The sequence below is a fragment of the Tyto alba genome, unplaced genomic scaffold, assembly GCF_018691265.1.
Source record: "Tyto alba isolate M040663 unplaced genomic scaffold, T.alba_DEE_v4.0 Super-Scaffold_10, whole genome shotgun sequence".
Lineage (NCBI taxonomy): Eukaryota > Metazoa > Chordata > Aves > Strigiformes > Tytonidae > Tyto > Tyto alba.
The window spans coordinates 24,567,626-24,582,476 of record NW_024881262.1 but is presented as its reverse complement, the minus strand read 5'-3'; the positions used below and the strand labels follow the sequence as shown (position 1 = coordinate 24,582,476).

General features: G+C 38.7%; 1 protein-coding gene across 2 annotated transcripts in view; it reads right to left on the bottom strand.

Moving 5' to 3' along the window:
• LOC104360696 (glypican-5) overlaps positions 1-14,851 on the bottom strand; it is a 385,048-nt gene that overhangs the window by 89,243 nt on the left and 280,954 nt on the right. For both annotated transcript variants that reach the window (XM_042799165.1, XM_042799171.1), the window contains one exon: positions 7,472-7,619. In XM_042799165.1, the coding sequence (XP_042655099.1) occupies positions 7,472-7,619 (148 nt within the window). The remainder of the gene's footprint in view (positions 1-7,471; positions 7,620-14,851) is intronic.

Sequence of the window (14,851 nt, the reverse complement as noted above, 5' to 3'; positions counted from 1 at the left end):
GTTCCTGTTTGGGGCCATTCAGCTTTGGGAAATTTTTGTTTAAAAAAAAAGTCCATTTTATTAAAACGTGAGAAATGCTGGTGAGTGGGAATCCACTGGAAAATCAGATCAATGAGTTTTCAGTTTAGAACTGTTTTCAAAACACATCTCAGCAATACATGTACACACCAAGTTGCTCCTGTGGAAATTAACTGGATAAAATATTGCTGACAAAGTTAGTAAAACTTGTTCTGCTGTAATAAGTACATTCAAAGGACATTGATTACTGGTAATATTTTTAATAGAAAGTTGGTAAAAGCATGTTACCCTTCAGTGATCTACAATGCAGTCTCTGATGACTGCTTATACAGAACTACTGCAAACAGTTAAGACCCAAATGTCTTTATCTTGATCTCTCCAATGTTTAATTTCCCCTTATGGAACAGTGCATTGGAAGGCTTTCTACCCTAAGCAACTAAAATGCTTTTACCTTTTAATTTTGTCTAAACGGTGCTAAAATGATCAAAAATGTGCTGCAATTTACATTTCTCTGGTGAAATGGAAAAATTACGTTTCCCCAATTACCTTTTTAGCTATTTGAAGGTACCCAAGACAGTACCAAAGTTGTTCAGAGAGTCACAGAGCTGGTACTTGATCTGTTGTTCCTCTAGCTACTGCTCTGATTAGCGTTAGGAGAAATTCCTACAAGGGATGTGTTTATTTGGTCAGGCAGAAAGTCATTTACACAACTTGGCAAAATCTCCTGTCTTGTATGGATCCGAGCAGGAGAGATGATGGTACTGGGCATTCTTTCACCTCAGGTCTAGGAGTAAAAGTCTGAAGGAACTGAAATCCCTTTCCTTTACGTGTCAAATTGTCATGTAAATGCTGAGGCTGAGGAAGGATTAGGAATGATTATACTCTTCTTCTCATATGCATTTCAGTTTAAATTATATTGTGTAATGAAGGACACCAAAATGACACATAATACCTTATCCCTGACTCAGTAGATTATAAAATAGATTTAATCAGGGATAGAGAACTGGGGAAACCCCTTTCTTTCTCTCTTTCTCTTTTTCTTTCTCCCTTTCTCTCTCTCTCTCTCTCTCTTTGTTCCCTCTCCCCGCAATGCTCTCTCTTCCTCTCCCCTTCTCAGAAGCCCCTCTCAGCTGCCCTCTGATCCCATTTGCACAGAACAGAGGCCACAGGAAATGTCACTGTCACCCAGAGAAATGCTTCGCAAAGTGTAGCCATGAGATAACAGTGTGACAACACCACAGGTCCAAAGTAACTCATCTCAGGATCAGATCCTACCAAATTCAGTTAGCATCAATCAAAATCTGTAATTTTCACCCTGATTAATAGGGTTCTTTTGGTTTTCTTTGCTCTCATATCTCTTCCCAAACTATCTCTGCAACAGAAGCCAAAGCCAGAAATTTGTGGCTGTGGAACTACCACCCCCTTCTACCCACTCGTGCTGAAGGCCCTCTGGCAGGGTTTGCTTATGCTCCTGCTGACAGAGGCTCATCTCCACCTACCACCCCAAATGACAAATATAAAGCTTTGAAACTACTGAGCTTTCTTAAAAATCAGCCTTATACAAGGGCTTAAATTGTTATTGTAGTGTTTTTTTGGATAGAATAAGCATTTATGCTAAGGGCAATAAAGGAATTTATAGGCTCTCTTAAAACAGAGATGGAGATAAAATGTCTTGTGCAACAAAGGATGTAGAAAAATGGCTATGCAAGGCAGTGGGATGGGGATGAGGCATGACGGAGAGGTTTCTCTAGGCAGGAAGATGGAAGACACTGAAAATACAGTATTTCTGTGAGCTAGGATCATCTGTGAGGAAAGTAAAGACATGTGGCGATGAGAAGTTGATGAGTGTGGCTGACTGCCAGCTGATATTATGATCTCAGAATATTAATGTTTTGTACTAATAATTACAAAATCAGCAGCTGTACAATTACATATTTGGATAAATACATGTGTAAGTGCATCCTGTAGCATGGTGAATTGAAATGAAGTATGATTAAAACGACAGCTCATACACTAATCTTGATGCCTAGAAAAGACAGACAAGCTGAGAGTATGATAACATAATAAAGGATAAAAGAATCTTGATATTAAGAAGAAAAAACTGATAATGAAAACATTCATGAGCAGTGAGAAAAATACATTAACTTTCCATAGCTGTTGAGAGCAGATACAGATCAGACAGAAGACATTAAGGAAGAAGAAAATTTACTTGTCTGCACTTATAAAGGCGTTCTGGGGCAAAAACATATCCTTTTCATTTGCCCTGAAGAAGAAACCGACGACCAGGATAATCTCTTCTGATACTGTGTCTAGAGCAGAAAGATGCACTGAACCTGTGGAGTGCCTAAACAGCCAAGAAGAAAGCCAAGGGCTAGAATCACGTCATTTGAATGTGCTAACAAAGTAAATTTGTTATAGGCTCCCACTCGGGCACTGAAATGTGACAAGAAACAGGATATTTGACTGAGACATCTGAAATCAGAAAGTTCTTATTAAAGGGAGGGAGCTTCATGAAAGAAGTAGGAAGAAGTACAGAAGAAAACTGTTAATGGGATTAGATAAGCATTTGGCAAAAATCGCAGTAATAAAGCACATTCGACACATAGTCATGTTCAAAGTCTGGCTGGGATGTCACTGGATGTGTTCGTTTATTGAATGCCTGCACTGACAGATATGATTTTAAAGTATTGTTTAAAATCTGCTGTGTCTAAGGGTCAGCACTGGTCAGGCCCTTCTTGTTATTCCATGGAAACCCACTGCTTTTGGAATGGGGACAAAGCAGAAGCCCATTGCTGTGTGGAGCAACCAGCCAGCCAGGGGAAAGGTAAAATCCACATCTCTCTTTCCCAACGATCTAAAGTTTCAAGGCATGTCAGAAGGAGTGGGGTTAATATACGCCCCATCTGAAGGCTGAGTCTGTTGACCCATATATAGATTATACCCACAGTGGGGTAAATCTGGTGCAAAGACTGCTGTTCATGTACATCAGATATTTTGCCTTTGTCTATTCTGTTCAGTGGAGGAAGGCCCAAGGGTAGGCTAAAATACATGTTTTCCTTAACTTGTGCTGTTTGTCTGCCTTGCCAGCAAGAGGACAGCTATAGTCCAGCACTAGCTACACTCTCTGCAACTTGGCACGGTATTGTATCAGGCTCCTCTAGAAAGAAGCTTGGATTAATTTATGTCTTACACTGGCTGTGCAAAATATACAGCTTCCTATGAAGTACAGTGACACATGCTAGTGAGTAAGCCCAGGAATACCTGTGCTCTTCCCATCGCAGACTGGTGTGCATAGGGACCCATGCCGAGAGGTGCTGTCAGCAGAAGCTTCCTTCAACCCAGTGCTCCAAAACTTCCACAAAGCCTAGAGCTCTATATAGGCACCTTTGGGCTTTCAAAATACCCAGGTACCTGCCTGTGGTCTAAACATTTCCGCTAAACTTTGTTTAATGGCTAATCACCTGATGATTTCCCCGAACAGAGATCTAATGTTGATTGCCACTGCTTGCGTGGGGCCTCATCACAACATACAGCTGTGCAGCACAGCTGGGAACGGGAAATCCCCTGCACTAACTTCCTTCCCACATTTCACTGAACAGACTGAAACAGTTTTCCTTTTCTCTGAACAGAGGAGAGGCAGAACACAATGTGAATCTGTTGCTGTTCTGTCTTTTCACAAGTGGCAGGATGCTAATCCCTCTCTTAGTAAATATTCCCGTGGCTTGATGCTGCAAGGCACTGAGCAGTCCCTGTTCCTCTCCACACCACCACCTCCCCCCTTCACGGTCCAGTAAGGGTTTGAGAATAAGCACTTACATCAGTCGACTCATTTTGTGATTGAAGTTCATTTAAGACTGTGCTTACACGAACACACAGCACTGAGCTAGGCTCAAGCTAAGCTGCCGCTTTGCCCTTCTGCCTAGGAACCTGCAGGACTGAAGCAGTGCAAATCGCAGAGCAACTTCCCCATCCGTGCTCAATATTTACATGGCTTGCTTTCCTCTTCTTAAATCTCTCCTAACAAAGCTTTCTTCAAAGATGATTAACAGATGTTGTCATGAAAAAGTTGGTACTTGCCAACAAATGACACATGGGTCTGCCTGAGAAACAGTGCTGTTTCCACAGCTTTCCCCAAGAAGAGATACTTGTGGTAATTGGTAAGGACTGTGAGAATATGACATTTTAAAGTATCTTCTACCGTTCATAGTTTCCTAAAAGAAGGCTGGTTTCCTGAGAATTTGTTTATCTTGTTCGTATGAAATCATTTGGATAAACACACATGATATAGAAAAGCTAATTAAGCCCGTTATGATTATAGGAGTAAGTGGTGATCTTTTTAGATAACAATGAATTTGGCAAGCAAAGACTTATTTGTAGCAAAAGTAAACAAAACCCCAGCCCTAAATAATAGATAGCCACGTATCTTAATTGAAAACATAAAATAAAATGATTAACTGATACGCAGAAATGATTCTCAAAGTCTAGAAGGTGACAAACAAAAGGACAGGATTTTATTATCCATTGCAAGATGAGCTGAAATGCACAGCCAGCAATCCCCAACCAAAAAAAAAAATAAAATGGAGAAAAGGATATGTGCAATGGACCTGGCTGGAATGTACAAGCACAGAACCATTTCTGTGTTTACCTACCCATTACATGCCGAAATCTAAAACCCAGGAGCCTGGCCTTCTGTTAGCAGTTTGGAAAAGCAAACTGGGGAGATGGCAATGTCTGAGAGATCTTTTAATAGTTATGAACAGAAATGTTTTGAGGATGGTAACCCAGATATTGATGAAAGTCCTAGAAATTTATTGTTAATAAAAAGGTGTGGGTTTTTTTCCTGGGAGGTGGAAAGGAATGAGCATTTAGTAGGTTTGCAGAAACTATTTAAAAGCAATATGAGTCTTTTGTGATGCTCAAAGCAGGTCTCTCAACACATAAATTGTAAATATTGTTTTCATATAAGTTTCAAATAAATAACAGATGTAGTACATTTTTACTGCATTCTAAATTCAGCATTTTAGAGGTTGACATTGAAATCCTTTCCTCTCTTTTCTCTCTTCCGTGGACCTGTTGTTAAAAGCATGACTGCTCTGCCAAAAAGTTTATGTTTTGAAAGGCTTTTATTCCTTTTTTTATTCCTTTTGTTATTCCTTTTGTTCTACTGTATGACTGCATGCTACAACATGCACCAATGAGACTGGTGGCATTTTATAGCTATCATTTATGTCTCATCCAAACCTGCCATAGTAAGAATACTCCCACTGACTTTACTAAGCTTCAAATAGGGGGTATATTTGGGATTTAGCTTTAGCTTCAATTAATGTCTCAATTCGCTGTGTACTTCAAAAGCAAGTAAGGAATAGTCAGTGTTGTCACGTTCCACTTCTACAAAATAATGGTCAGATGTACCTGACAGGTTTTAAGTTTAGGAAATATAACAAATTCACAAGCTGTCCAATTAGAAACACCATCTTACAGACACATAGCAAGAGGAAATTCAACTAATCTGATGTTTATTTCTTTAACATTCTATTAAAGCAAAGGAACTCTATAATGAGATTACTCCATTTTATCTCTTAATTGTATCCAGATATGCAAAACAGATTTATTGCTAGTGGCTTGTATACAGTACAATATTTTAAAGCTAATTATGAAACAGCATTACTATTGTCACACAATGAAATACTTATTCTTACTGCTATGAATCAAGACCATTTGCTAAAATTAACTGTAATTACCTTTTTAATTGGATATAAACCCTCCTAAATTCTGAAACAGCTAGTTATATAAATATAGTTCTTTTAAATCCAGGATGATATCAGCATAAAATATTTTAATTAAATAGATTGCAAAAAAGGAAAAAAAGATACATTAAGTAGTTTTCCATTATTAAGCCAGCTGTAAGTCAAGTCTCGAAAGCATTCAAGTTTTTATTTTCGAACACCTGAAATCTGCCATTGTCCATGTAAGCATGCATACACATCCTCCCAAAGCAGTGTATTAATAGTTTAATTGTTCATCAGTGTAGTTAGCACCTGGCTTTTGTTTGTATCATTCTACACAGAGAGGAAAGCATATTAAAGTATTTACACTCACAAATCCCCAGGGCCCAAAATATATAGAAGTCTTTTCATTGCTTATGTATATAAAACAATAAACAGGAAAAAAAAGTTAAGTAAATAGTTTTAAAAGAACATTGTATCAAAGTTCTTCTGTTCAGAAACATTGGTGAGTAGATGGTGAAAATCTTGAGCTGTTAGTCACAATTATTGAATAATTTTTTAAAATACTGTCCCTGTGCTCAAGGTACCTCAGGTATCTTGATCATACAGCTCACCAATGCAAATTAAATTTCAGGTATTTATAAGCTGTTACTGCAAACTAAATCTAGCATTTTGCACACATTTCAAACTACATGTTTAAGCTCTGTTTTCCAGAACAAATATTCATAATAGGAACAACTGAAATCTTGACTACAGACTAACCACAGCTTGTTTGCAAGTTTTACTCGAATATGGGATACCTTTTCCCAGTCTCAAACTTAGTGGTAAAGGGACAAGAGAGAGACACTTGTTTATTCCAGAGAATGAGGCAGCGGTTTAAAACTTACCTGAGTTCTTAAACACCAGCCATCTTAATGAGCATTATTTTTCAACACTATTCTACCTGTATTTCATATACAGGCACATCCAAACAGAATTATATTTACACCCACTATAGTAATTAAAGCAGTTACATTTTGATGAGCTGAAAAGAATCCGAACTGCCAGAGAAGATAAACCAAAAATATCAAGTATTTAGAAGGAAACATCTTACTTTTTATTGACTTACTATAGTAAGGACTTAACTGCATATTAAATCACCCATATTTTGGTGGAAATTGTTAGATTCTGATGCTGATTCTACATTTGATGACATGTTATCCATGTAATTTCATGAATAAATACCACAGAATGTATATCTGAGACTATCAAAAATTTTTGTTTAACCAGAAGGTCACCACTTAGTAAAACCCAACACTTCATGTCTATTTTCAAGAATATATACTTTCAGCTAACTGTTTGGATCATCCTTCAGTGTCATTATGCAACCAATAAATATTTATGTTAACACTTAGCACAACCTATAAGGGCATTAATTTTCTATTTATTTGAAGAGCCCACCTTATCTAGGAAGGCTCTTCTAGTATCTCTGTGATCTAGATTTCATTGTAGATATTATTCACTCTAAACTTAAAGTCTTTTCTCTGCACACCAAGTGTTAAATTATATTGGTTTACTGTCTGTATCATTCTATTTTTACTGCAGGTCTTCAAAGATTAAGATTAAAATCCTTTGAATTTAGTAGGATTTTGACAGTAATTCAAGCAGTGCAAGTCTTAGCTCTGTCCACCTAATTGTGACATTATGAATTTCTGAGCTCTGTTTGTGTCTATAGAAACTGTATTTACCTGCTCTGTGAATCCTGTCACCGGATCCTTGACAGCCATCCTCATCATCACAATCCCCACTTGACTCCAGCTCTTCACTTCCACCCCCACTGCCAGCGTCTCGGGAAGCCCATCTTTCCAGTTTTAATTTTGCCTTCTCAGCATCCAGCTAAAATGGAAGAAATGAAAAAACATCAATGGTCAGAATATTTTCACTATTCCTACCTCTGGTGACCAAGCTGGGCTTATAAAGCAACAAGCTTTTTCTCATTCACTTTCAAGCACTGCTCCTCAAGTTGGAGGTTTTTTCTGGCAGTGACATCCAATTATTTTGGAATAAGGGAATATGCCATCAAATCTTTTCCACCACAGATGACCAGGGACACTCATCATCAAACTTTTAATTAAAAACACCACATCTACCAATATCATCACAGGAAGCTCTGGCCCTGTAGTTTTTCCTGTTGCAAACCACAGTTTGGAGATCACTGCTTAATGATGGTACAATCTGCCAGACGTCTCAGTACTTATTTTGGGTTATTTACAATTGAAGACCACAATATATTTGACAACCTCTGAAGAGTTGAGGGTATTTGCTATTTCCATTATGGGCTTGGTCACTTGGAAACCCTGGACCCTGGATATGATTTTTAAGACAGTGTCATTTAAGACTTCTGTACCAAGTGCAAGTTGTTCATTAAATTTCACTTGTAATATATTTATTGGACTGAGTACAGAATAAGAAAGCCTCCTCTAAAATAAATTTAAATGCATCATACTAGGTCACACTTGCTATAACAACACATTTACTCCCCAAACGCATCTTTTTGACCTTTGGATAACTCTTTCTCCTTCTGTCACCATGAGCAGTTGCATACTATTAGTGCTGTGGGAATAAATGATTTTTCAGTTTGCTCGTAGTTCAAAAAAATTAAAAATACCATTTCATTTTCAGCGAATCTAAACCCAGCCTATCCAGGGAACAACAAGAGCAGCACTATTTGATAAGAAATGAAGTAACTGCCTTAGACTAATATATTCTGTTATAGGGAATTTGTCAAGGAAGGATGATTCAGGAGAAACTTGAACCTGTCCCCCACACCTGAAAGAAGCACGTGCTTGCTGAGCTACATGGCACCTCTCCTGTTGGAGCTGTGCCATTTTTGTACAACATTTCAGAACTGAGGGGCTCCACATTCTTTGGCGGCCACCCTCCTCAACAGCTTCTATTAGTTTTTGCTACTGCAAAGGGTGCTTCAGGGTATTAGAGAAGGCGAGACAGCTTCTGCAGAGAAAAGCCCCAACAGCTCAGCTTCCCCTATAGCCCAGTGATAGGGAAATACCCTGAGTCAGAAGAGATTTTTTCACAAGCTGGCTAAGTTGCCCTGGATACTATCGAGTTTCTATTCTCCCATGCCTATCACCCCCCATTTTGTGAGTGACTACCAATTTATTTTCTGAATCTTGTTGGAAAATTACACCAGGGGTGTTGTTTTTGTTTTTAAGTGATGGAAAGAGACATTCCAGTATTTCTGACTGCTTCTCTCACGCAGCTGAAACTCAACCTCCAATGCATGTGAACATTGTTTTGAAGTGCAGCAGCTTGTTTGTCTCCTTTTCAGAGCTAAGAAAACCTTGTTCATGTTAGCTCTTCTTGTACGGTATGATGAGGTACAATTAGGACCTGTTATTCTAGTTATGTGGAAATATTTTAACCAAATGGAAAGACTTTGTAATGCTTCTCAAAGTCAGTCAGATTCTGGATCTATCCAATACCTTCATCACAAGTATCTTCCCCCCAAAGTATTGCAGATCCATTTCAGGCTTTGTGATCTTCTTTATCCCAGAGGACTGGGATTATACATCAATTCAAGATGTATTTTGAAATGTAGCTACTTTGAAGATTCAAACACATTTCACACTAAAAAGGAGGTGGGCTGGGAGCTGGGGGAGGAACTGGAGCACGGGGCTAATACAACTGTATTAACTGGGTTGAAAGGATGATGACGGATGCAGCGATTTCTCTGTAGTGGGAAGCTTTGTGTGGTAGTCTCCTTCTTCTTCAGATACCGTGAGCTGCCATCCTTCACTCTGGGGCTGACAAATGCTTGGATCAGTGCAGCAGAGATCCTGTTCTACAGAACAACAGATGCCAATTTCTATATGGCAGAACTCAGGAAATTTTTCACCCTTTCACTGAAAAGATCTGTTTGCTCACCCTGAAGACACAAATAACTTCACACTGCAGTGGGAAGATCAGTAAGTGGGAGGAGAGGGTATGGACTCTAGTGGGGAAGCACATTAAACACTCTCTAATTGTTACTGCATGACTGTTTTTTATAAACAAGTTGCTTAATGTTGAGCCTCGCTATTCACAGGCGTAAAGACTGATGTCATGGCAATACAAAACAACATTTTGTTAAACGATTGGAAAAAATTGCCTGTGAGGGAGAAAGATAACTCTGTTCTTACGCAGATTTATTGTGTCCTGACCATATTAGAGAAGACTCACTCATTCTTAGTTATAATCCTTCAGAATGAAAAGAAATGGCTAAGTCGTGACCAGAATGGACACAAAATTTAACTAAAGCCTTTTAATGATTGTTTGCCAGTTAAAGCAGAAATATTTACTGCCTGTGAAGGTACTCCTCCTCTTCAAAAATTTTATTTCATTCAGCATCCATGGCTCAATCCTCACCACTGCTCAAAAGAAGGAAGTACTTGAACCAAATGTGCATCAACTTCTTTGACAAAGACCAAGAAACAATCTCAGTTTTTCAACATGTTGCACTGCAGAATTTACAGACTTCTGGGTTCCTACTGCCTTCACTATAAAAAGGGATTAGCTGTAGCCCAGACCTGCATCTCCTGCCCATATTAATGAAGGCATACCCAGCTCTTCCTTGGCTTGCCAGTAGAGAGGGACATCAAATTACACAGAAATGTTATATACAAGTTCATCATTACCACTCAAAGTAAACTCAGGTGTGACCTACCAACCCTTTTCACCTCATATACCCTTTCCCAACATCTTCCAATGACTTTTCTGTCTGTGGCTACCATTCACCAAGAACGATGGACCAGAGCCCAACTTTGTGCAGAGATAATGGTTTATTTATAAATAAACTCGTTCCAGGAGATGAAGCAGTGTAGCCACTTCAGTGAGGAGCTCCACCTACACTGTGCAGCCCTGTTGAGAAAGCAATGCCACCATTGCCTAACGACTTGTGATCTAGCACCCTTCTCTTTTCCAAATTTTGAAGGAACACTTGTCCTTTGGCTACCACCACTTGACTTCAGTGAAATCACTGTTTCAGCACAATAGCAAAGCGTATGTCAGCATTTCTCCATCTTTTTTCATACAATCATAGAAAACTTTCTCAAAGCTCTGAGAGTGCACTGAAATAGCACAGACTGAATCAGAATGGACTAGGATGGTGGCGCTTTAGAAGAAGATCGTAACAAAAGACATTAACCTTGACTTTATATTAAGCTCTACTAGGTCCAGAAGATGGGCGTGGGCAGGGAATGCCTGTAGTGCCTTGTGGCTGAGTCCCCCCTCTCAGGGGACTGAGAGGTCTCCACCAGAGGAGCTGGAGGTCATATGAAGGTTCATGGCATCTTTGGAGACAGTCATGATCTGTTAAAAAGCCTGAACAATTCTCCAAGCTGCTGCCACCAATCACTAAAACTTTCTGCTTCCCCATAGATGGCTGTAGAGAGAATCACAGTCCCCTGCCCATATTTAACACTGGAAATCAGAGATTGGAGTCAGTCATGGCATTTCTATTATTCCTTAAAACCTACTGTTAAACAAGCCTTATTTTGCTGACTTATGCTCTGTCTGATGATGCATAATGTCATCCAGACATCTCTGGCAACTCTGAACAATAGTTCCAGCCTGGGAGTGCAGTGTCTTGATGCCGAGAATTGATGCTTTGGTTAAACAATTGCAGCGGGTTGCAGGCTGGGCACTGGGACTTGTATTTTTACCTTCACAAAGCAGAAAATAGCTGCTGCCTAAGATTCCAGAAAAGACTGGAATCTTAACAGCTTAAAAATTAAGTCTTCAAGTTTTTGTCACATCTGAAAGACAATTATTTTTTATTATTTGTGAAAAAGTTATATAATTAGATCAATAAGATTTATACAGCCCAACTGAAAACTGACTCAAATCAGGATTTTTCCCAACTGCAATAGGCTTTGGATCAGGTTCACAAACCTCTAAAGGGTTTTTGATAAACTATACAGTCTTTCAGTGGGAAAGTTTTAGTATCTATATCTGATTCAGCTGAAAGGTAAAAATCACATATTACCATTCAGCTCTGAGTCAGATACAGATGACTATCTGCATGCATTTTATTTACTCCAGCAAAGGTGCCAACCTTAAGTGACATTTAAAAAAAATGTTCTGCTGATGTATGGTTTTACAGAGAAGGAAGAAGTCATATGAGAATGGTTGCTGTCTTTCTCCCCTATTAATACATGATGCAGCACAGGCATTCCCAGTCACATAAAAGAGTCCTTCAGACTTCAGAGGCTTCAAAGAGTATGTGACACACAAGCTCTGAGCTTTCTATGATGAGTCTAACCCTAATTATCACTCTGACCACAGGTATGTTAGAATATAAATTTATTCTCATAGTTTTTCATGAAGGCATGTTCCAGTTGAATACTTCCACACATTAATTAAATAATAGCTGTTTAGGTCTGTGAAAACTATTAAATAAAAGTGCCAATTTCAATCCATTTTATAGATTGGTCTATTTTCTGAGGGGTCATATGTGCATGTATATTTGAGGGGAAGACTCCAAGCTGCAGGATAATAAACTCATTTCATCAGAAAATAGGTTTTAAAATTATATTTTGCACCAGTTTCAGACTTTTCAGGTCAGTGAACACAACAATGAAAATCTAAGAGAATACACTCTTTGAATAAAGCCACTTAAAAGTTGTGTTCTTGGAACATTCAGAGACAAACCCCACACAATTGTTTCCTGAGGGAATTGTTAATTACTTTTTTATATGACGGATTTCAGTGTGAATGCTTTTCCTCTCTGAAAAGACAGCTTTGAGGTAAAATCTGACTTCTATCCACTCATCATGTGAGCACTCGAATCACTTGCTGGTGTTTTCACAGTGATCAAAAAATGGCAGATTATATATTGCATTTAGAAATTGCAAGCTAAGCATGATCTTTTCTCAAGGTACTTACAAGTAGTTGCCTTTTAAAAAGTGCCTTAGTGACATAAATATGATTTGCAGAGACAAAGCATTTTGCCAGCTTATGCACAAATAATGTACAAAGCCTAATCTTGAAGAGAGACATAAATGACTCAATTCTTCCATTCATTTTTTTTTTCAAAAATAAAAATAAAAAATCCTTTCTAAACCATTATTAGGTCAGAAATGACTACAACTGAAAAAGACAATGCGCCTTTGTTTTTAGCCTATTATATACATTTTTTGTTAGGGACTGACATATTGCTTTAGGCATAAAGCTGCATTTTACTGGTGCCTTGTGACTGAGCAGATGTTCTGTCATTTCACAAAACAATAGCAACATAACAAATTTTAGACATAACTGCCATATATATGTTTATTCCAAGTGGGTCCTCTCCTTTGAGACAACATTTATGGTTAATTTTCTTCCACATATGCTCTTAGCTCCTTTTTAAAAGCATTTGGCAGTTGTTTTTGCTGCTTCTTTTCACATTTATCTAGCATTCATATATCACAGCATAAATAAGCAAAATGAACTTATTTGTCTTCAATTTTGTCAGACATTTTCTTTGGCTTCTTCTTCCTTTGTCTCTACTTCATAGAAATCCAAAAAGGCCCAATGCATTACCCCCTTCTAGTTTCTTCAGAAAGTATTGCAACTCAGGGAGGTAGTACCATTCAACTCTTAAATCCTTTTTTTAGCTAAAGAAAACAGACGTCTAACCTTCTGCAGCAAGTGACACCCTCAGAAGTTTTCCTTCTGCTGTATTTATTCAGATCCTTACAATAACCTTTGCATAACACATCTTGCTTTACAAGTCACCTGTATAATATTAGAATAATTTAACTGAACAGCTATACATAATTTATGCAACATGGTTAAGAACTGACAATGCTTTTAGAATTTTATTCACGTCTCTCCTGACTAGACCTTTTCTAACTAGGGAATTGGACCAATATTGCTAGATTCCTTTATGTTTTTCTCTCTATTTGAAGTACCTTGCATTTACTTACACTGATATTTGTATTTCTTGTTTATGCCAATGGTCCTGGTATATATATATCTATATTTATATATAAAATGAAGGGGGGAAGGCTCTCTTCAAGAACATGGAAACACGCAGAGCGTAAGTTTTGGACTATGTGTACCCACAAAGTGGGGACTGACACCCCTCCTCTTTCCCAGAGTAACTCCACTCACAAACTACACAGCATTTTGGAAGTCCTTTTTCCATTTTTGATATTTTTTTTTTCTTCCAAGTTTCTTTTTGTTTGTTCTGCCATCAAGTTTCTCAGGTTGCCTGGAAGCACTTTCATACCTGAAATGGCCCGTACCTAGAATAGCCATGCCAGCTCTGTAACTATACACGCACCCCTCCTCCTATATTTGTGACATTGCAGCTCCCCATGGAGCCGTCTTTCAGATAAATTTGACAAGTTTCTGGCTGAGGTTATCTTGAAATGATGATGCAGAACACAAGCGGGAATGGTAAGTGCAATTGTGAGGACTTTACCTGTCGCCCGGACGCTGAAGCAGCTGCCAGCCCCTGCCCAGCCCCAGGCTCCCCGTTCCACCGGCGCGGCGGCGGGGGAAGCGCCCAGCCAGGGGGGCAGCCCCCACCGCCTGCGCGGGAGGGACGGCAGGACAGGCTCACAAGATCCAGCACCGGGAGGAACACAGCGACATGAAGCTTCCTTAGGATCACTACACCTTGCAGGGAAAATGACACGCCATGCTCCTAGTATGTGTTGGTTTTTATCTTCTACTTCATTCTAGAATTCTTTTGCTCAAAATATTTTAATTATTTGACCAACTCCCCTACTGTGTTTCTAAGCATCTTCAGTACGAGCTGTACGTCTTTTGGGAAGGTTAGGAACTGGTTTCTTTTTTCAAGCCAAATAGCTGATGGAATTGGTGCTTTTACTTTGGTTTGCCCTTTTCCCATCAAATCACTGACTTCCTCCTTTCTGAAACAGGATCTGTATTTCTACAATGGATTTAGCTTCTTATGGTTTCTGTGGAAGTTTCTTGCAAGCATTCCTTTATTTTCTATATATAACTTCTCCTTCTAATTTTATAGCCCTAATTTCTCCACATACACTTTCCAATCCTCTGTCCTTGAGGCTTTGTATTTGCATAACTCTGTCTTTACCTGTGATTACCTTTTGTTCTCCTGG